Source organism: Magnolia sinica, chromosome 1 (assembly GCF_029962835.1).
Source record: "Magnolia sinica isolate HGM2019 chromosome 1, MsV1, whole genome shotgun sequence".
NCBI classification, from domain to species: Eukaryota; Viridiplantae; Streptophyta; class Magnoliopsida; order Magnoliales; family Magnoliaceae; genus Magnolia; species Magnolia sinica.
In genome coordinates this window covers 108952813-108976007 of record NC_080573.1, presented here as the reverse complement: position 1 = coordinate 108976007, position 23195 = coordinate 108952813, and the positions used below count along the sequence as shown (strand labels likewise).

General features: G+C 41.1%; 1 protein-coding gene across 2 annotated transcripts; it reads left to right on the top strand.

The window, feature by feature from the left end:
- The first annotated feature begins 6334 nt into the window (after positions 1-6334).
- LOC131253563 (protein RTE1-HOMOLOG) lies at positions 6335-22266 on the top strand. Of its 2 annotated transcripts, XM_058254611.1 has the most exons (4): positions 6335-6475; positions 19973-20269; positions 20719-20988; positions 22174-22266. In XM_058254611.1, exons 2-4 carry the CDS (start codon positions 20003-20005, stop codon positions 22249-22251), a joined length of 615 nt encoding a protein of 204 aa, XP_058110594.1. In that variant the 5' UTR covers positions 6335-6475; positions 19973-20002; the 3' UTR covers positions 22252-22266. The 2 variants fall into 2 exon arrangements, with proteins under 2 accessions (XP_058110594.1, XP_058110587.1); XM_058254604.1 differs by lacking the exon at positions 22174-22266 and having other exon boundaries at positions 20719-21671.
- Positions 22267-23195: the final 929 nt, after the last annotated feature.

The following is a 23195-nucleotide window of genomic DNA, read 5'->3' as shown; positions in this document are numbered from 1 at the left end:
TTTTTTTTTTTTTTTTTTTAAGATCATTTTATAGCACCATCCAAAAATGAATCATATCCGAAGATTATCTGGACCTCACCACAAACAGTAATGGAGATAATGATTTCACCGTTAAACAATTTACAGGGCCCACCATACCATTTATTTTCCATCCAATCTGTTCATAAGGTCACAAAGACCTGAATTAAGGGGAAAAACAAATTTCATACTGCTCCAAAATTTCTGACCCAAAAAGGGTTCCAATGGTTTACGTTCAATCCCTACCACTTTTGTAGTGTGGCCCACTTGATAGTTAGATCTATCTTATTTTTTTCTTCTCAAGCCTTAAGACAAACTTGCCAAATGGATGGACGGTTTGGATATAACACATACCTCATGATCAGATTGATCCAAATCTTTTTTTTTTGTAATTATTATTTATTATTAATATATATATATATATATATATATATATATATATATATATATTGTGTGGGCCACCTGAGTTCTGTGTACGGCTGAAATTTGGGGGTGACCCATTTTTAAATGGGACCCATCAAATGCAGGGTGCTGATGTTCGACATACATCAAGGTGGGGCCTATAGTGGGGCCCACCTCCTTCCAGCGTCAGTGGAGGCGCTGGCAGCAATAGCGTCACCGCTGTTTTTTTTTTTTTTAATTTTTATTTTTCATATATGGGGCCCACAACAGGACGATCCAGTCCATCTGTTGTGTGTGTCCCACTTGATGGAGGGGACAGTCCAAGTTTTAGATGCATCCAAATTTCAGGTGGGGCCCAGCAAGTGCTTTTATATGTTTTAGCCATGTCTGCACATTATTTTAGACGGTATGGGCCACCTAAGTTCTTTGTACGGTTGATTTTTGGCGTGACCCCTTTTTAAGAGAGGACCCATCATATTCACGGTGTTGATGTTCGACATACATCAAGCCAGGGCCTGTGGTGGGGCCACCTCTTTCCAGCATCAACAGAGACGCTGCATGCTGCAGCGTAGAGTGTTGTTTTGTATTTTTTTTTTGTATTTTTTTTTTTTGTTTCTCATATATGGGGCCCACAACAGGACGATCTAGTCCGTCTATTGCATGTGTCCCACTAAGTTAAGGGGTCATTCTAAGTTTCAAATACATCAAAATTTCAGGTGGGCCCCCCAGAAAGTACTTTTATATGTTTTAGCATGTTTTCACATGAGTTTTGATGGTGTGGCCTACCAGAGAAATGTATTGGCTTCATTTTTTTTGGCTTAACGCCTAAAATGATCTGAAAAATTGAATGGACGGCGTGGATTTAATACATACATCATGGGTGGGGCCCATTGTGGACCCACACCTCTTCCCTTCTTTTTCTTTCAAACTGCGGGACGCCTGCCTTCTTTTCTTTTTCTTTTTTTTCTTTTTCCTTTGGTGTGTATGCACATGTGTATGTGTGAGTGTGTGGCTAACCAAATTGTCATACTTGAACAGTTTGGATGGCTACAACATTCTGGTAGGGCCCACTATCAATGGGTCCCACATAAAGCCTATAATAAATTATTATTTTTTATTATTTTTTTTCCATGCATCCATACCATTAATCACATCCTTATCATCATATCATCACAAGTATTAATTATTATTATTTATATGTACTCTCTTATGTATCCACACCATTGATCACATCATTATTCTCAAATCATTTCCACTAATAATCATACAAATAATAATTAAAAAAAAAACAAACAAACCAAGAGTGGAGTGGGTGTACTCACCTTGATGAATTAGATGGATGGTTGAGATGGATGGAAGGGATGGAGTTGATGGTTGAGATGGATGGAAGGTATGAGATTGATGGAGTTGATTGCCCACCAAGATCACTCCTCTCTCTCTCTCTCTCTCTTATGGAAAAATGGTGAAATGCTAAGGGATAGAGGAGTATTTATAAAGAAATGGATAAAATTTTGGTTAAGTTAAGCTAATGTGATTAATATTAGTTTAGGCTAGGATTATGGTACTTAATTCATGCTTTTCAATTAATGGTGGATTAAAGGAGCATGGGATGGCATGGTGTGGTGATGTCATGCATAGTGTATGGCATGGAGAAAAGTTGACTTTTATGCACATGAGAGAGAAGAGGTATGGGTATGTGACACATGGGTAAAGATTCTCTCACCCATGTGTGGCATGTACATGTGTGCTTGACATGTGTTGTGCACATGTGTAGAATGAAATACATGGTGCCATGCGCACATGATACACTTATTATTCTTCACGGCGTATCTCACTAACAGAGTATCATACCGACGCACGAGTGGTACCTCCACGATCGCGGCGATGGGGCGGTCGATATGCGATAGGTTTCAAGGTCTTGGGGTTCTGGTCAGTTGGGTGTGTACTATGAATGATCAATCCATGTCTAGCTAAGGGCTTCAATCATTATAAGCATGGAAAATAGTACTGAATGGACCAGGTGTTACAATCTTACTATATGTATAATTCCTACTCATTGGACTGCGCAATATGTGAATAAAATTTTCACCAAGGTACGCACGATCTCGTGGGATGATCACCGTTTTTTTAAATATTGCCCATATTAGATTATAAGGAGACGTGTTCCTAATAACGAGCAATACAATGTCATCTCCTTTGTCACTCACATGCGTGTGGTGGCTACTTTTCAGTTAAAAGGACCATAACGAAAATCTTGTAGAGTGGCTTTTATTGGCTCACTATGTTTAAGGATACCAATGATTTTTAAAAGCGTGCAAGTGATGCCAGAAATTAGGAGGAATATTCCATCGGAATATGGTGCCGCTAGATCCTAGTTTAATCGTAAAAGTATTTGATTGTTGGGACATTGATTTTATGGGTCCATTTCCCCCATCATTTGGAAATCTCTATATTCTCATTGCCGTTGATTATGTTTCCAAATGGGTTGAGGTAATTCCATGCTGGAATAATGATTATTGAACAATCATTAAATTTTGAAACAAAATATCTTATCTAGGTTCAGAACACCTCGAGGCATCATTAGTGATGAAGGATCTCACTTTTGCAATAGGTCATTTAAAACATTAATGAATAAATATGGTATTACGCATAAAGGCAGCACTCCTTATCACCCACTGATGAGCGGCCAAGCTAAAATATCAAATAGAGAGATTAAACAAATATTGGAGAAAACAGTACACCCGATCTGCAAGAATTGGTTACTTCGACTAACCAACGCGCTTTGGGCTTACCATATGGCCTACAAACCCCTATTGGTATGTCACCCTGCATACTTGTCTATGGGAATGCTTGTTACTTGCCTGTTGAATTGGAGCACAAGGCATATTAGGCTATAAAGACTTTCAATTTCAATATCGACAAAGCTGGCTCGCTACACAAATTCCAATTGAATGAATTTGAAGAAATTCAGAACGAGGCTTACAAGAACTCTCGGATGTACAGTGACAGGATGAAGGTGTTTCATGACAATAACATCATTTAAATTATTATTATTTTTGAACCACATCAGAAAGTCATTTTGTATAATTTTAGACTTCATCTTTTCCTCGAAAAATTGAGACCATATTGGACTGACCTCTCTGTAGTTAGAACGGTTTATCATCGTGGGGCAGTTGAGATAGAGAATCTGGTGAATGACAACATCTTTAAAGTGATCAACACCTTAAGCCACTTGCAGAGAACTTTGATTCAGAGGACATGTTCATTCCTCTGAAAGATCCTGTTTACCAGGAATAATCTCTTAGTCTAATGAAGGTCCTTCTAGCTATTTACCGCTTTCTTAGGTTAGGTTTGCTATTTTCAATTTGTTTTTGTTTGTTTGGAGACTTATAAAACCCCCTTAGTTGATGGAGAATTCATGCATTCGCTTTGACATACTCTATTTTACTCACTCCTCTTTTATTTTTGTCGTCTCATGTTATTATGCATCGCATCTATTTACAATGAGGACAGTCTAGATTTTAGGTTGGGGGTGAGATTCGATGATATTATTAGTGTCTTTGTGTCTTCGTAACTTTTGAGCAAATTCTTGCAAATTTTTTGTTTTTGTTTTTTTTTTTTTTTTCTAATTTCAAAACTCCTTTTTAAGATTGATTTTCTATGTACCCAAGTGTGTTTTAGGTATGGAATGATGAGATACATTGTAATTTTTGAAAGCCTATAGCCTAGTGATTAGTTAATTTTTAAACAAGTTCCTTTAATGAAAAGGTTGATAAAAAGTTTTAAACATCAATTGAGTCAAGTTTACAATTCACATTCGACTCATAATCTTTAAGGCTAAACTTGAACCCATAGTGCTTAACTTGATTATCATTCAAAAGTGTAGGAACCAATCTCAGAGATCTCTATCTACACCAATAAAAAAGAAAAGAAAAGAGAATGACCAACTAAAAAAATAGTGGATTTGAAAAGGGCTACCTTTGCATGTGCTTAAATGGGGGGAAAAAAGAAGAAGAAGAAAAAAGGCGATATTGTAAAAGCAATCGATGAAAATCAAAAGCTGGAATAAATGGAAAATGAGTTGGGGTCAGAATCAATGACTTATGTTGATCTTACTAATTTTAGGCAATTGTCACAGTTAACCTTACGGTGGAGGGTCGACTTTTAATAATGATGAGTTAGAATTTATTGGGCATTATAGGAACTTGATGTTTAAATTAATTTTATCAGTCGAGTTATCTTTGTATATGGCCGGTAATCTACGATCTTTTGGTGGATTTCTTCTGAGAGGTGGTTACTCCACATGTTCCTGTACTTTTGTTTGCGACTCAACTTCAAGATGTGTCTCACCACTTTCGATTTCAACGTCAATCACTGTTGATTTTTCTGGTTCTTTGCTTTTGTCCTTGTGGAATGAAGAATCCTCATCAAACATGATATCCCGGCTCAATGATTTTTCGAGTGACACGATCGTACAGCTTGTACCCTTTTACACCATCACCATGGTCCACAAAAGATAAGTTTATTCGTTATTTGGTCTGGCTTATCTCTCTCAACTGACAGTACATAAGAGTAAGCGTTGTAACTAAATATATCAAACCTTGAGTAGTTAATATTATGATCACTCCACACTTTTTCAGAAATTTTATAGTTTATCGGTGTAGACAGAGACCTATTCACCATATAATAAGTAATTCACAGCTTCAGTCCATAGCTCTTTGCCCAATCCAACATTACTCAACATGCTTTGGGCTCTCTCTAAGAGTATCCGATTCATCTGTTCTGCTATGCCATTATATTCAGGTGTGTGCTTACTGTATTGTACCTTATAATCCTCTAGTATTTATAAAATTGGTTGAATTCCTTTGAAGTGAAATCACCTCAATTGTCTGTCCTTAAAACTTTCAGTTTATGCTATTTCTACTTCTTAACATTGCCTTTCACACCTTGAATGTGGCGAATATACATTAGATTTATTTTTTAGGAAATAAACCTCCACTTTTTTGGAATAGTCATTTATGAATGTGACAAAAAATAATGACCCCCTTAACGAAATCAACGGACGACAGGCCCCATATATCTAAATGTACATACTCAAACATGGAAATATCCTCACGGGAAAAAAAAACTATAGCAAGAAGCAACAAGCAATCTGCTATGAAATGATATTTAAGAGATGATGCCCTTACAATGATGAAAATCCCATTCGAATATCCCAAAACCGCATCTTTTATTTTCCATAATTATTATGAACGTCTTGGCAAACCCTTGTTATATCCTAATCCCTATTACATCCAATATATATACTATCACAACTGGAACATGAAACAAATCACATACTTACGCAGTTCCACGCACACCGTCTATTGATTGACACTAATCAAGTAGACCAAAGATTGAGTGATCAAACAGGTAAAAAAAATGTCCAAAGAATAAATAAGATATTTTCAAATATTAAATTGATGGAGCATGGTCCAAAATTGTCATGTGAGCAATCCGTCTAATTTCAGAAAAGTTTCGATTGATCAAGCAAAGCTACAGATCCATTGATGTCCCTAATTCTACCCAGATTGAAGACATCCATTTAACAAGTTTCTCCCAGTCCATTCAATGAATGTAATAGGGGGTAGTAACTTCCGCAAGAATCCTATCAAGGACGAGACCTCCTAGAGTTCTGCATAACAAACCCAGCTAACACGTGTGAACATGTGACTTGTGGGAGTGGCCCAACGTGCCGCCAAACCAGGATGGTTTATATATCAGGCAAGCTAAGGCTCATGGTTCAAATAAATGGACACCCGTTCCCAGCCCACCTAATAATTTCTTTAATCTGATTTGTTTCCACTGGTTTGGGGAGAGAGGGCACCGTTGCCTTGGTCCACCACAGGGCAGTCCCCACATGCCAGTCGTCCACGTCACGTGCAAGCACGCGACGATCAGGAGCTTCCCATTGCCGATTTTATTTTAACTGCTTTGCACATTTTGCCGTGAACAGCTGTGGGGCTTTTCTCTCTGGAAGAAATAATCAGCGTCCTCTGTTTCGAACCCTTGCAATGTAAAACCTCTCTCTCTCTCTCTCTCTCTCTCTCTCTCTCTGATTAGGTTTGTTTAATTCGCTCGTTTAAGAGGGCGTTTGGTTGCACCACATATTATGAAATTTCATGATTTGTCACGATGAATTGGTCAAAATTTCTCATGAAATTTGGGACATCCAAACACACCCTAAATCTGATCTCATGTTGTTAACAATCTCTAATCGCATGAATTGATCTGAAGAACACAGAGTAGTTTCTCTTGCACAAAACCAAAAAATCCACACTGCGAAGTTATAGCAAGAGTTTTTTTTTTCCCTCCCCAATCTTCAACAAAGGAGAAGAGGAAGAGTAGAAAGAGGAAAATTAGTTTTTTTTTTTCCACCCCTGCATTACATGAGATCTTCTTCGCCCCATTCAACGCATACAAAAAACACTGCTTCACTACATCGGCCAGCTGCACCTGCTGGTTTTGCCTTCCTGGGCTACCCATCTTCTTAACTGTCGGACCGGAACTGTCCAATGGCTTGTCGAATTGGGAGGAAATTTGGATATTCTGTTTTTAGGTTTTTGGGATTTGAACGAATTGAGGTTTTCCAAGGCGAGCTTGATCGAACTCTGGAGTCTGGCTGTAAAAGGTATTGATTTTCCCTGAAAATTCGAGGCAGAGTTGTGTATTGGGAATGGAGAAATGAAATGGGTCCCTTTTCTTATTTCTGTAGGTTGGGGATTATCGGGTTTTTAGGTGGATTTGGGAGGGATTGAAGTTTTTGGATCTCAAAAATGGATTTTGAGAATTGGGTTGATCCCCAAACTGGTTTGATGAGTGCAGATGGGTCTGTTTTCTTATTATGGTTTGATTGCCGAAAGGGGTCGTTGACTTGTTGTTCCCCCAATTTTGGGTGCTAAAGTGATTCTTGCGACTAGTGATTAAAGAGGTGAATTGCGACACACGTGTCAACATGGCAAGCATATGTCAGATCAGGGGCATGTACTAATTAAGGTCAACATGATCAAATCATGTTCCTAAGTCCAGGTGGGTCTGGTCGTCTGGTGGGTCGCAAATGCATATTGACTATTGGTTGCAGGCAAGGTTTCTTTTAACCAACATTGTAATCTTATGAGTCTGGCCCCACCCAATTACTGGATGGGCCTGATTTATGGGCCATGGAATGTTTGCGCAGGTTTGACACACATGTCATTTTGAAGGTAGCTGTTTTGAATAATTTTGAAGCTAAAGCTAGCCCTTTTGAGTTAGGGGTACCTTTGTTGTTGAAATCTCCAAAAAGCATGGATCAACTAGTCGAATATTTTGGGCTTTTGGACTAACATATTTGGGCAGCATTGGCAGGGTACGTCTAAAAGGGGGATATGGTGTAGATTTAAGGGTCATTTGTATGCATGTATTGGAGTTCATGAAAAAAAAAGCATTTCTTGGTAAGACAATCCTTTATAAGGATTCTATTTATCATGTTTGGGTGTACAATCAAGGATGACAAGGATGATCGAGAGGTAGATTGCACTAGAGGAGAAGCAAGGGGTTAAAACACTGGGAGAGAGTGTTGGAGAGGGAGCATATAGGGAGAAGGGAAGTGACGAGGGAGAGTAATGGGGGAGGGGGGAGTTGGGGAGAACGAAGTGACACGGCCACACGAGTGCTGGTAAGAAGGTCTTTGAAGAGGGGGATGCTGATCTAGAGCAGAGGGCAACAGAATGGTGGGTCCATGTAAAGAGGAAAGGCAAATTGCAAGATGGGAAGGAAGTTGTTTAGGAATATCGGGCATCATTGGAGCTTCTGACTTTGTTCATCGAAAGCTTTCCGAAGCAGTGGTCAAAACAATAGTTCTTCAGGTTCTTTGAGGAAGTAGGGAGGGTGAAGGAGGTTGTGATTCCTCGGAAAAGGGGGTCAGATAGTTTGAGGATTCATGGACAAGGCGAATCATTTGGTAGCTTCTTTGAATGGGAGAAGCTTTGGGGGAAGGAAGCGATTGGTGAAGAAAGGCATGTATGGTTTGGAGATGGTGAATCGAGTGTTGTCTTATAGAGGGGTAAGAAAGGAGAAGGGTAGTTTTGCTAAGGGGACGGTGGAAGATGGGATCAAGTTGATTAGTCTTTTTGAGAGGCAGCTGTGGGAAACCCAAAGGGCAGGGAGAAAGAAAGAGAAGAGGGCTTGAGGGAGGCAGGTGAGATAGGTTAGGGAGATGAGAGGTGGGTATGGAATGGAAATTCGAATGAGGCACCGTTGGTGAGATTCCATTTGATGGTGATCGAAAGCGCCCGGAGGGTATTTCAATGGAGTTTGGTGGCAACGGTGAGAGCTAGAGCCTTGATAGCAAAAGTGGGAAGTGGTTCTCCCAAAATTACGGACTGGAAGAAGATGGCCGAGTAGCTTAGCAAGACGAAGGTATGGATGTTGATGAGGCTGGAGGCTAAACATTGATTGGGTCATCATTACTGACAACATATTTAGAGACGATTAGGTCTTTGGTTTGCAAGTGGGAAGATTGGTTGATCTTGGGAAGGGGGGATGTTGGTATTGACTATGGGATCTTCCTTGAGAACTTTGGTTTTGGAAAATCTTTGAGGTGGTGGGTTCTTGTTTAGGGGAGATAATTGCAATTGACCCTCTGATCGAGAAATGTGAGGATCTCCTAGTTGCCATAATTTGTGTCTAAAAGAATAAACTATCTCCGATGCCAGAGAAAGTGACCATAACAATAGGCGAAGAGAAGCTATTTGAGTGAGTGTTGCGTGAAGAGGAGGGTAGTAAAGGAGGTAATGGTGGTGTTGGGATGGTAGTGAAAAACCTTGGAATAGATGTTGGGGTGGAGGCTGATGGATCACATCTTTGGTGGTTCGACGAACCATAGAACCGGTCTTTGGACATGCGTAAGGTGTTGGTTCACGAGGAGTACTAGGTGGTGAGGCAACGGTTTGGCAACCACCACACGTTTTGTCTCCCATCCGCGTCAAAGAAGAGGAATCAACAGGTGTCGACTTGCATGATCATTAAGGGGTAGGTGGTGCTCTTGCCTCCAAGAGAGCAACATGCGCCTTTGTGTCTCTTAGCTTGTGACGAGTGTCGATGGAGGTTGATTTTGCGAAACTTGTCTTGGCCAGAGGTGTTGATGATGACCATCTCTAGTGCGTGTTGGCTTGTTCAAAGTTGGGTCCAGGTTTTTTGCACGAGGGCGATATTTTAAAAGCGGGCATGTGCGATCCTTTTTTCACCTTCTTTGAGAGAAGCTTCAAGTTAGAGCCCATTTTTTGCCATCTTGGTCTTGCATTCGGTAGTGGGGAGTTAAAATATGCTCAGGAGGACTTCTCTTTTGTGGGAGGCGGTGGATCCATACCTCTGTAGGGAATAAACATGGAGGAGCAAACATAGAGAGTTGAGGGCCAAGAGAGTGGTAGTGGTCATGGAGGCTAGCTAGTTGAAGTGTTAGGAATTTAGGATACTCAGTGCATGAGCGATACGATGTTAGAAGCCTTAGACATTCAATCTATTCAGTTATCTGGAGGAAGCGGTAGGAAGCTTGAGAAGAGTAAGTCAGCGAAGTCATGTGATTATGCGTTGGTTGTTCGGGGGGGTGGTAGCCATGTATCCATCGTAGGGGAATGTGCTAAATCAAGGAGGCCATAACGCATGTCGAGAAGATGGTTGGAGTCTCATCGAGGGATTGTGAGGACTTCATTGCTTTATTTCAATTCGTGGAGGAGAAGGGAAACTTGAGAGTTCAAGAAATTAGACAGGATCGGGTGCGGAGAGCTACTAAGGGCATGAGAGAATTATAAGCTGGAATATGAGGGGTGTGGGGTGCCCTCAGAAAAGACTCCATATTGAGGATGTGTGCGAAAAATACAAAGCTCAGATTGTTGCATTGTAGGGAACTAACCTTTAGTCAATGAACCAGTTGGTGGTTGATGCGATTTGGGGAGGAAGGCCCAAGGACTAGGTGGCGTTAGGTACATAATGGATAGCGGGAGGTATAGTAGGTGATTTGTGACTTTAATGTTTGGAATCGTGGGGACTGGTGGCTTGGATAATTCTCGGGATGCACTTCTATGGACCACTCGTCAGGCTTGATAGTTGGTGGTATCACACCTTTCTCAAAGGAACCACAGATGATACTCTTGTCATACAACTTCGTCTTGGAATCTGGGGCTAATGCCGTCTTCTTTTAAAGCTAGTTGGGAGGGACCAATCTTCTACCGAAATGTCGGAAAAGGAAGGAACCTTTTGCAGATGATCCAATATTGATCCCACCCCACCTAGCGATCTTGATTTTGTTGAGGGATTTAAAATCGGGTTTTAGGCAAGCCTTCATAGCGGTTGGCCAAATTTTTGGTTATGGTGAACAAGTCTCCTAAGGGATTCTTCAAGGTTTCTAGAGTGTTACGGCAAGGAGATCTATTGTCTTTGTTTCTGTTTATAGTGGTGACGGAAGCTTTGGATAAGATGTTGGATAAGAGTATAGAAGTGGGTTGTTTTTCGGTGGATAAAACGGGGTCCCAAATTTCTTCAAGGTTTTTAGAGCATTACGGCAAGGAGATCTATTTTCTTTGTTCCTATTTGTAGTGGTGATGGAAGCTTTGAGTAAGATGCTGGATATGAGAATGGAAGTGGGTCTCATGAACGGTTTTTCAGTGGATAAAGCAGGGTCCCAAATTTGTCATCTACAATTCACTGATGTCAATCTTTATCTTCTGTGAAGCGGAAGAAGCCAAAGTCTACAACTTAAAGAAGATAATCTGGTGCTTTGAAGCTGTATTTGGTTTGATGGTGAACATCCTCAAAAGTGAAATGCTGGTTGTTAGTGCTTCAAATGAGGAGGCTGGAAAGCTTGCAGAGATTTTTTGTTGCAGGGCTGGATCTTTTCCTTCGATGTACCTCGGTCTCCTGTAATGCATTGGCAAGCCGGCAAAGCACTTGTGGGACAAGGTGATAGAAAGACATAAAAGGAAGCTGTCGCGGTGGAAAGGTTGGCATCCTTCGTTAAGGGAATGTTGACTTTAATCAAGGTAGCCTTATCTAATTTATTGCTATAGTTCATGCCTTTATTCAAGTGCCCAAAGGATTTGGATAGATTGGAGAGGCATAGGCGTGACTTCTTATGGTAGGGAGCAAAAGAGCAACACAAATTCCATTTGCTTAAGTGGCAAGAGGTTTGCAAATCAACTGGGGAAGGGGTTGCGGGAATAAAGAAGTTAGAAACCCTGGTCCTACCATTGCTTGGCAAATAGTTATGGAAATTTAGAATGGAAGAGGGCTTCTTACGGAAGAAGGTGATTGAGCATAAGTATGGTATGAAGGAGTTGAGCGTAAGTATCGTGTGAAGGAGGGATGGTGGTGGACTAAGGATTCTTCTCCTTGTCGAGCTTTGGCTTTATGGAAACTGATAGTCAGATTGGGTAATGGATTCAAGGAAGGAGTTGGATTCTTTTTAGGAGATGGCTCAAGGATCCGATTTTGGGATGATCCCTAGGTGGGAGGGAGGACGCTTTGAGAAGAATTTTCGAGCTTAGCCAGTCTATCCCAGGATGCAAACATTTTAATTGCTTGGTGCTACTTAGTCTTAGGGTATGAGGTCGTGTTGTCTCTTTTGTGTAGAAGGAATTTGTTGGATGGGGACATGGGTGAATTTTTTGGTTTGCTGAAGTGTCTTCAAGGCTGGCCATTTCTTCACTAGGTGAAAAGGAATCGATGGTTGGAATAAAGAGAAGTTTGGCCATTTCTTGGTTAGATCTTTTTACAAGTCAAAACTTGGTTCTCCTTCTGGAAATTTCCACACTTTGTTTGGTACTGTTGGTCTCCCCCTATGGTTGCAACGTTGGTGTGGTTGGTGGGAAGGAATAACGTACTCACAATTGATAACGTCCAGAAGAGGAAGATGGTGACTGCCAACAATTGTATTGTGTGCATGCAAAATGAGGAGACAGTTGACCATTTTTTGATTCACTGCCATTCGGTAGCGAGTTGTGGTCTAGGTTCTTGTCAGTATTCGACATGTCGTGGATCATGCCTTGCTCGGTCGAGAGCCACTTCCTCTCTTGGCATAAGGCAGCTTTGTCTACCCCATTCCCTTGAGCTTGTCTCTCTTTTTGTTGTTGGGTTGTATTCTTTTCTCACGTTTTTGGAGCTTTTCAATAAAATTTTGTCATCTCTCAAAAAAATTTCTTGGAGATTAGCCTTTTTGGTTGGCATTTGGGCTTTGTGGGGAGAGAGTAACAACAGGTGCTTTCGCAATTGAAGTAAGCAGGTCTTGGATGTTTGTGGGAGTGCTAAATGGGATGTATGGAGTGGGTTGCAAATATAAAGGCTCTTGTTGTTTTCCTTTTTTATCCTTTTCTTGGGCTGCTTTGTAGTTTTGTGAGGCTTTTTGCTTCTTTTCCTTTGATAAAGTTATTATTAAAAAAAAAGTTTCATGGAAAGATCATGCTTGGTTGACAAGATTCTAGAAATCTTTGGAAAACAAGAGACATTCTCACGAAGAAATTGAAGTGCAGCACTTGTGCCGACATGGCACACATGTGCAAGATGTGAGGCATTTATAAGGAGGGGACTGAGGGGTAATGCAGGGGCATTTTCACAACAGGCTCGAGTGGGGTAGCTCATGGGATTCAGGGGCACACTTGGGGTGGGCGGCTCGTGTGAGGCGGGCCCCATCCGTGTGAGGTGGAACCCATATGATGTGGGGGCCACCGGGGGGTGGGGTTTGGCCGAGCTCCTAACCCATGTGATGTGGGGTCTGGGCTATGAGATGAAGGGATTGATTTGCCATGCTTTATTAGTTCGAGCTTTTAGAGCAAGTGGTTAATTGTCCTGCATCAAGGGGCCCATCATGAAATTACCTTGGCCTAGAAATAGGCTGCTTACTCATTAGTTGGGCCACTAGATTGGGCCAATGATTCGGTAATCCACAAGATTGGGCTGATGGTTGGATTAGCCTTCAACTAAGTTGGCACCATCAAATGAACAATCTTGATCAATAATCCTTGGACTCAACTTTCGTGGAATGTGTGCTATAGGGTGCTATTCACATTTTGATGCATCCAAACACCTTTCGCAGAACTGACCTGACCAGACCACCATCCATGGCTGAAACGGCAGGAACAACACCGGTCATTTTTGTTTCATGTATCCTCCATCTTTACCAACCCTAATTCAGCTTTGTCAACCTCTCATTCCACTTATTTCATATATTAGATTTAGTATTACGCAATGAATTATTTTTAAAAAAAGGAAGAGAAATTGGTTGATCACCACTCACAAGGTAGCCCACAACTTACGAAACAAATAGATGATCTAAGAAAAAAAATTGACCGAGTTTTCTAAGTTGACTGTCTGTTTTTGGTATTGTGGTCAATCTGATGACTGAACCAACATCATTCTTGGGGCAGGGCATCTTCTAGATGACATCTACCTGATGGATCTCATGTCCAGGTCTCATGCTGACACATGAGGAGGAATGCACATGTACTGCCTTGCACATGTGTGTGGGCTTATCAAATAGCAAACATATAGGATTGGAACCCGGTCTGATCCACACACATATCTTCACCTCCAAGCCCTAACAAACTTGTTTAGAGCCATCACCCACATTTATTTTTGTCCCTATCAATGCCTGGTTAACCTCATAAGAAGTATACCAAATATTCTTGCATTCAATGTCTTCCAAATTGACCAAATAATAGGTAAGACTGTAAGATTGACAATCAAAATCCTCCTTTTGACCCCATTTGGTCTATGGTCCCAGGCTTGCATCACCTTTTCGAGCGATTCTGGCATTACTCATTCCGGGCCAAACTGTTTGATGTGCCAGCCCCGAATCGCTGCTGAAGAAGTGGAATGGATCTGAACATGGTTCTCCATTTCGACATCTAAACGACAGAGAAATAGCCATTCATGAGAATATGCTGCCTAATCCTTAGATGGTCAATTGTCAAAAATTTCTCCTGCCTTGCAAGTTGCAACCCAACCTAATGCTGCCAACCTCAGAGGAAAAGCACATGCCTTGTTGTCCCCCCTCCCACCCTTCATTTGAGCATGGTATGAGATGACTAAAAAGAGCTCGAGGGGTTCCATCTCTATACCTCTTATCCATTCCCACCCCTTGGAAAGCCACATTCCAAAATTTCCATAAGTACCACAAGTCCTTGATCTTGTTCCCATGAGCTGGTTGCCAGGAGTTCTAATGTTGAAATGGTAATTTCACCTGGGAAGCATGTGGGTCTTCCCTATCTAGCATCAAAGCAAAAAATCCCATAGCTGCATGGTGGGGGCTGTGTTCCCCATGGGAAACCCTTGTCTAAAATATTGCCCAGAATGGTTCACATTTAAAGATATATGCTACTCATGTTCAAAGGTTGGACATCATCCTGTAGGACCACAGATAGGATTTAGATAAAGCAAACAACCTTCATCATGTCTGGCGTTTCTTTACTTTCAACTGTTCCCTTCCCATGATCAAATTGCAGATCATATCTGGCATTGGTGTATTGTTGGCTAACTATGTATTCTATAGGTGGTCCATGTCCACACCCTCTGTTTCCCTTCTTGGTTGGATGCATTGACTTAATTCTCATACCTTTTGACAGAATTGACTCGCATAAACATTAGAAGTCCAAACATAATGGCTTTTGTGCACCGCATATCTTCCCCAAATCTCACTTGCCTACTGTCTCTGGCATCAAATTTGATTCCTGTTGTGAACTCATGCTTGATGGAGGTTTGCTTTCCACACCCTGATCCTTGATACCTTGATGATGTGTTTGTGGACCACACTTTTTCTAAGAGTACATATTTATGTTCCAACACCTCCTTCCACAATCACCATGCCTCATTCCCAAATCATTCTTCTTCTTATTTATTTATTATTTTTTGAGGGAGTTCCTCATTCCCAAATCTCCACTGAAATTTATCAAGAAAGGTTGGATTCATGAATGTTAGTGACTTGATGCATGTTCCTCCCTGGTTAGTCGGTTTGGACACTTCCATCCACTAAATGGTATTTTTTTGTTTCTCTTCCATTCCTCACAACAGAAATCCTCTTTGCATTGTTTCCAACTTGTGCACCATACTTTGTGGGCAATGAAAGCAACGTGAAGTACATCAGCATACTTGACATTGTTGATATGCCCTTACAACGAAACATGCATACTTTCCAAGCAAATATATCCTTTGAACACTTTTGTTTATCCTGTAGGTTGGGATCCAGGTAGAGTTACTAGGGGGATATCTAGGAGAACATACCTGATAATCATAATTTCTAGCTATTCGAAACACCAATTCCACTTTGCTTTGTTGCACACCAGAAATAAAATGTGGGATAAATAGTGGAGTCCCACCATCAAGTTTTCTAGAAGACTCTTACCTCTGGCAATCCAGTTGCAGGAACCAAAAGGGGAAGACGAGAAGCTTGATTTCTCAATTGCATGTCTAGACTAGAGCTGTATGCATGGCCTTTGTTTATAAGGTTTCGTCTCTTCACAAAAAAATATAATGCCTATTAAAATAGAAAATTAATTCCTTAATCCTTCAACTAGGATAAGATTTGCTTAGTTAACAACAGTGTTTTAAATAGCGGTAGCGTGTTGCGTAGCGTTCAGCCCTCCGTACACAATACTTCTATTTTTAATTTTACTATATATATATATATATATATATATATATATATATATATATATATATATATATATATATGATAAATATTAAATAGTAAGAAGTTGATGGATAAGGTCTTATTATTTTTAAGTTAATACATGTCTCGTGTACAATTTTTTAAGGGCCCGAATTAGGTGGGACTCGGATTGTGAAGTGTAGCACACAAGTGTCAGTTTTTTGGGCCCCACCGTGATAAATGTGTTATATCCACACCGTCCATCCATTTTGCCAAATAATTTTAGGGCATGAGCCCGAAAATGAGGCAAATCCAAAGCTCGGGTGGACCGCACCATAAGAAACAACAATAATTAAACATCCACCATTAAAAATTTATTAGGGGCTACAAAAGTATTAGATCAAGCTGACATGTGTGTTTTCCCTTCATCCATGTCAATGTAACCTAATTAACAGGTTAGATGGAAAATAAACATTACAGGAACTGTGTAACAAAATAGTGCAAGTGCACTGTTCAACGTGCATCGCAGAACACAAAAATAATAATAATAATAAGTGTGTGGCTGTCCGTCTATTCCATTTTCGATTCCGGAAATGAAAAAGAAGAGGGGGAAACCGAAAGAAAAGAGGGAAAGAAGAGAGAGAGAGAGAGAGAGAGAGAGAGAGAGAGAGAGAGAGAGAGAGAGAGAAGAATCCGCAGCTGCGACCGCAACTGCAGTAGTCCGAGAAGAAGAAGAAGAAGAGGAAGAAGAAGAAGAGGAAGAAGGAGAAGAAGGAAGAGGAGAAGAAGAAAAAAAGGAAGGAGCGCACCTATTTTTGTCTCAAGATGAGATTGAATCGCTGAAAACTGTAAATATTGAAGCTCCACAGCGATCGGTTTGCCTCTGGAAGTTGTTTTTCCAACTCACGATTGAAAAGTGGGAAGGAGCAACGTCAACGGCGTCGGTTTGCGCCTGGTAGCTGACTTTCGACCACAACATTGAAGGGTGGGGAGAGAATCAGCGTCGGCAGCGTCAGATTTGCTCTGTGAGAAGATTTTGGGTCTCCAAATGCAAGGGTGGGGAGAGCAGCTGCGTCGGCTGCTGCGGTTTGGGGGTGGAAGCCGTTTAGAATTAGGTTTTTTAACTTAAGTTTGCTTGTGGTGTGAGTTCACCACTGTTTCCTGCACTGGAAAAACAAAAAAAAAAAAAAAACAAAACAGGTAGCGTACGCTACCTGTGCTACACGCTACATACCTGTAGCGTACGCTACGACCCCTGTAGCGCACGCTACAGGGGAAAAACGCTATTTCTGACGGGAAAAACGCTATTTCTGACGCTACGTAGCGAAATCGCTATGCTACCGCTACGCTACGAACGCTATTTGATACACTGGTTAACAAGTAATCTTTTTATTTATTTTTTATTTTTTTAAAATAAAATTTTTACAAGTGATCTTTCTTGACTACACTTTTAAAAAATAAAAAAAATGAACCTAACTAATTAATTTCTCTTGTAAAAACCACATGTGTGGCTTTTAGGGGACATGGGCAATGATCTCAAAACGGTTAGCAAGGTTTTAAAGAAGGGTTAAGTTTAAGATAGGGTCTGGAGATGATATAAGGCTTTGGGAATAGATTTGGATTGGGAGGAGTCTTTGGCTTCAAAATTTCAAAATCTGTCTAGAGTGGTGTTCAAAGAAGGGAGGGAGGTGGAGTGTTATGAGTCTTTCTTTCTTCTTTGGCCAAGTTGATTTGGGGTGTTAAATTCTGGAGAAACATCAAAGAAAATGAGATTGTTCCATTTGAGTTTCAAAAGATACTAGGAGAGAGGTTTTTGTCTAGAATGAAAGGGGATGTGGGAGTTTGGAAATGGACCACTGGAGGGCTTTTTTGTGCTTTCTTTCATTCTCTATCCTTTTTGAAAGCATTTGAGTCCATAGGTAAAAATTGCTCCAAGCGTGCATCCGTATGGGGTAGTGGTGTGCTCGTTTGAGGATGGATGCCTTTTGGTGGATTATGGTGGCTAAAAAGATTCTAACCATCTCTACATTGAAGAAATGAATGCATAGAAGGCCAAATAGAAGCATTATATGAAAGAGATCAAAAGAACTGGTGGTGCATTTGTTTATTTATTGTGAGGTGGCTATGTGTAATTGGAATTACTTATTAAGACATTTTGGTGTGAGTTGGACTTTCCAACTCTTTGGAAGGACTATTCGAAAGTTGGGGTAATAGTCCTTCCATGATTAGAGGAGACTCCTTTGATAGTTGATGTCATGCAATTCTTCACGACATATGAAATTTAGTACTTCATGCCATTTAGAAAGAAAGGATAATCAGAGTTTTTGTGATATAGAAGCTTTGGCAGAAGAAATAATTGAAAGAATCAAGGGCTCCATGATAATTGGGACTCTAGCAAGGAGCCCCATCATATCCATTTGGCAGATGTGGAGAAACTTGAATGTGGTCTTCAATACCGATCAATTTACCGTCCACAAACGAGAAGTTTGGGAGAGTCCACTGGGGTGGTGGAAACTTAATTTGGATGGATGGTCAATTGGACCCTGGTTTTTGGGTGAGAGTGGGGTCACTAGCGGTGACAATGTAAGGATTCGTAAAATGTTCATTGATCTGGTAGGGCCCGGAAAAGCAAATTAGGTGGAGGCAAAAAGCTCCAAGAGAAGGGCTTAGGATTTTCTTTCCCTCATTTCTCTGGAAGGCTAATTGTTGAAGGTGGCACAAAGAATGTGATTGGGTGCACAAAGAAAGCTTCGAGAGAATCTCTTTGTACTGGGGACTCCTGGCCCCCTCTTGAGTTTTATTAGTTTACCATATTCCTCTTTTAATTAAATTTTGTCAGTGACCCATAGAAACAATTGATTCATTATACTTGTAATAACTATATAAATTTACGTCATATAGGCAAGAACTGGTACTTGTAGGTTATCGCTAAAATACATGGTATGATCATTTCTATTTTTATTCTTTTGGAATGAGGAGCTAATGCAGGGGCATTTTCACATCGGGCTTGAGTGGGGTGGCCTGTGGGATGCAGGGGTATACTCGGGGTGGGCGGCTCGTGTGAAGCGAGCCCCACCCGTGTGAGGTTGGTGGCTTGCGTGAAGTGGAACCCATGCGAAGTGGGGTCCACAAGGGGGTTCGGCCGAGGTCTTAACCCATGGGATGTGGGGCTTGGGCTATGAGATGAAGTGATTGATTCGCCATGCTCTATCAGCTCGAGCTTTTAGAGCAAGTGGTTAATTGTCTTGCATCAGGAGCTTTACGGATGCAATGCTCATCCATGACAACATAATAGAAACCTCATAATTTTTGCTACTGCTTTGTTGATGATGAGTCATTTGATACTTTGACAGATTGGGATGGTCATGCACCCAGACATTGTACATGTGGCATACACATGCCTAAATCCAAACTATGCAAATCATGGGCCCCATTGTATATGGGGCATGGCACCAAAATCAGATTCATCATACGTTTCGTACTTCTGATTGATGCACATTTGTTTGTTGAATTTGGATGATTGACAAATTTTCATTCAACCAATTTGGATGGTTTGTATTGAGGACACACATGTATGCTATGTGTCCATGGCTGTGTGTCTCTGTATGAATGATCATACTCTACCACACTAATGAATAATTACTCTGCTGGATGGATCCAATAGGATCGACATACCATGCTCAATTCAGCTCACTTGGGTAAATATGTTAATCTTTTCTCTGATAATAAGAGTGCTATATATCCATTTTGAATCTTCTCTTGCTGATCAGACGTGTTTATCTTGCTTTTCTTCCTTTCTTTCTTTATTTTTTCAGACTTACAACTAGAAATAAAGTAATTGAACAAATGTCTCGAATACATTTTTGGACAGCTTACCTAAATAGGAAACATTTCGTGCAGCTTTTACAAGTTGGAGAAAAGGTTTGACTGATGGAATCAGATACCGTCGTTGATAACAATCTGATGCTTGAAAGAACATTGCCACATATACAAATTGATCCAAAAAGAGCCCGGTTTCCATACTGTATAGTGTGGACCCCGCTGCCTGTTATCTCCTGGTTCATACCTTTCATCGGCCATATCGGCATATGCAGAGAGGACGGAGTTATCTTGGACTTTGCAGGGCCCAACTTTGTGTGCGTTGACCACTTTGCATTTGGAGCAGTTGCCCGGTACATTCAAATGAATAAAGAAAAGGTATGCTTATTTTTCCGATTTCATCTGGATGTTTAAAGGTCTAGATTAGTTTGGCAGGTCCTCCTCGTTTTTTAAGTTATGTCTCATCCATCATATATGAGACGTGTGGCAACCCAGTCCTCAAAATCATAACCCCCTTTGTGGTTGGAGCATGGCCCAAAATTTCAGATTGTTCAGATAATTCTAACCATCTGTTGTCACTCAACCATTTTACTTTTAACCACCCATTCGTTAGGGCGCCAATTGGATGTTTACGATGACTTTTTGGGTATCTTCCATCCACAGTGGCCCTACGATTGGACAGTCTGGATTAACGTGCACATATGCCATAGGTACAGTGGATGAGGCACCCCTTCAAAAAAATGGCAGTGAACTGTTGTATAGACTTGCTCATGTTTAAATTATCTCTATCACTACGGCAATCTTTTATTTCATTTTCCATGGGCCAGTGCTGCTTTTCTCCAAGTTTGGTTGGGCATGCGACCGAGGATAGCTATGATCAGACCCAGCCGGACAGACAGATGACGTGGGATGATGCATTACGAAAGAGCACGCAAGAGTTCCAACATAGGGCGTACAACCTGTTCACATGCAACTGCCATTCTTATGTTGCGAACAATCTGAACCGGATGTTTTACGGTGGGCACGATCGGTGGAATGTGGTGAACTTGGCAGCTCTGATTTTCCTCAAGGGCCGATGGGTGAATAAAACATCCATTGTAAGATCATACTTACCGTTTGTTGTAGTACTTGGCCTTGGGATCTTATTGGGCAGCTCAACCTTCCTGATTTGCTTGGTTTTGTTCACGGTTGCCCTCGTTGGTTGGTTCGTTGTAGGTACATACTGCTTCAATAATCTTATCCAGTTGTAGTCAATTTGAATCGGAATGTGGTACTTCTGCAGATTGACATTGTATATGAGAGGTTGTGGGCCCCACAAGCACCCTCTCCACAAGCACATTTAGCACGCATGTCAAACTTGCCGGGCACATAGGACATCTGAGCCATGTAGATGGCCTGGGTTGAAAATCAGGCTGGTCCTCTGATTGGGCAGGCTGCAATGCATGAAAACAATGGATGGTTTAGAAAAGTTGCCAAAGGCCCACATTCAAATTGCACTTGTGGCCTGCCTGATCATTCACCAGCCTGCCTTCTGCCTCAGGCCATCTGCACCGTGGGCCCACCTTATGTAGGGTTGAGATGTTCCATGCAGGCGACCGTGGTTAAGGGTGCGTTGTGGGGCTAGCAAACATCCATACATAGACCGTAACTCTCTAGGGTTTTTAATGTAGTGCTCCTCATTTAGCATCTGTTGAGACAACAAAAACATTTGTACATGCTATTAGCATATTCTAATTCTCAACGTGAGGTATGGTGTGATATTAGAGGGTTTCAAAATCAATGTCTCTGTGTGTGTGTGTGTGTGTGTGTGTGTGTGTGTTTTCTTTCTTTCTTTTAACCAGTTTTGTTTTGTTGGTGTGCTATGATTTACTGGTTTGAAGATCATTTAGGCCTTCATGAAAGGTGATTTTGTATATATCTGGTTGCATAATGAACATCTCAGATCTCATACACATGCTACGTTGGCATGTTTTAGGTGCATAGGTAGCAAATTCATGTATTATATGCGCATTCACCATTTTATTTGAGAAAATGTTCCGTAGTGTATGAGTCAAAAAATGTTTTGATTTGCATATTTATGATCCTGACATATAAAACATGTATTACATGCACTTTATACATTAATATGGTGGAGTCAAAAAAATACTTAACACACCAATGCGCCCCCGGCACCCCCTCAATGGAATTACAGGGTGGCTACTTGACTGTTCTGGTCTCTCTCCATTGAATCTTACACATTCAATGTGCCTATTACAAAGAATACTCTGTTTATTTATTTGTAGGGGGTTGAGCCACAGTTAAGTCAAAAAACAGTCCAGGCCTTTGGAGACCTTCCTGGCCATATCATACCTTTTTGTTAGGGTAGGTTGCTACATATTCAGTATGCCCCAACTCTATTATAAAAAGACCGGATCACTTCTCACTTAAGAAGGGATATCTTATGGCAGGTTGTGGAGGAGAAGAATTAAGTTCCATTTGATGCGTTGGGAGGAGATGTAAACCTTTCTCAGAAGGGGGCACAGGCATAAAAAAATTTGGCTACCGTGAAGGAAGCGCTTATTGGGAAATGGTTTTGGAGGGTTGGGTTGGAGGAGGGTAGCCTTTGGAAGGAAGGAAAACGTTGAGAAATATGGAACGGATGAGAGGGGATGGCGGACCAAAAAATCGTCTCTATGCAAAGCTACGGGGTTATGGAGAGATATAGTAAGTATAGGTGGGCAGTTTAATGGTGCTGTTGGTTTTGCTCTTGGGGATGGAAGTAGGATAAGATTTTGGGAGGATGTTTGGGTGAGGAGTTGAAGTCTAAAATGGAGTTCCTATCATTGGCTAGTATTTTAGTGGATGGGGATATCTCTGTGGACTAGTGTTACTCCTTTTGGAAGCAGGGGTGGCGTAGACTCCACCTTGTCGAAGAGATCTTCGGGAGGAGGAGATGGAGTTTCTTTGTTAAATCGGCTTGCTGGGATAGGGCCGTCTCCATTGGTGGACTCCAAGATTTGGCTCATTGACAAAAAAGGATTATTCTCGGTTCAATCCTTTTATATCTTCTTGGAGGGATTATCTTCAAACTCCACTCGGGCGCACGCATACCTCTGCTGGCATTGTGGTGCGCCTCACACAAGGTGAAGATGGATGACCATTGTTAATATGTAATATGTGTTCCCTGTATATGTGCGATGACAAGATAGTGGACCATCTATTCGTTCATTGCCCTTTTGCAAGGAAGGTGTGGGATGAATTTCTTGGTAGTTTGTGTGAAATGGGTGAACCTTGGATCTATGAAATGCTTCGTGTGCTCATGGAG

Excerpts from the sequence above, each read along its gene's own strand:
- LOC131253563 (XM_058254604.1), top strand. The coding sequence starts at position 20,003 with ATGGAATCAGATACCGTCGTTGATAACAATCTGATGCTTGAAAGAACA. Across the intron at positions 20,270-20,718 it reads TTCAAATGAATAAAGAAAAG|TGCTGCTTTTCTCCAAGTTT; the intron begins GTATGCTTATTT and ends TCCATGGGCCAG.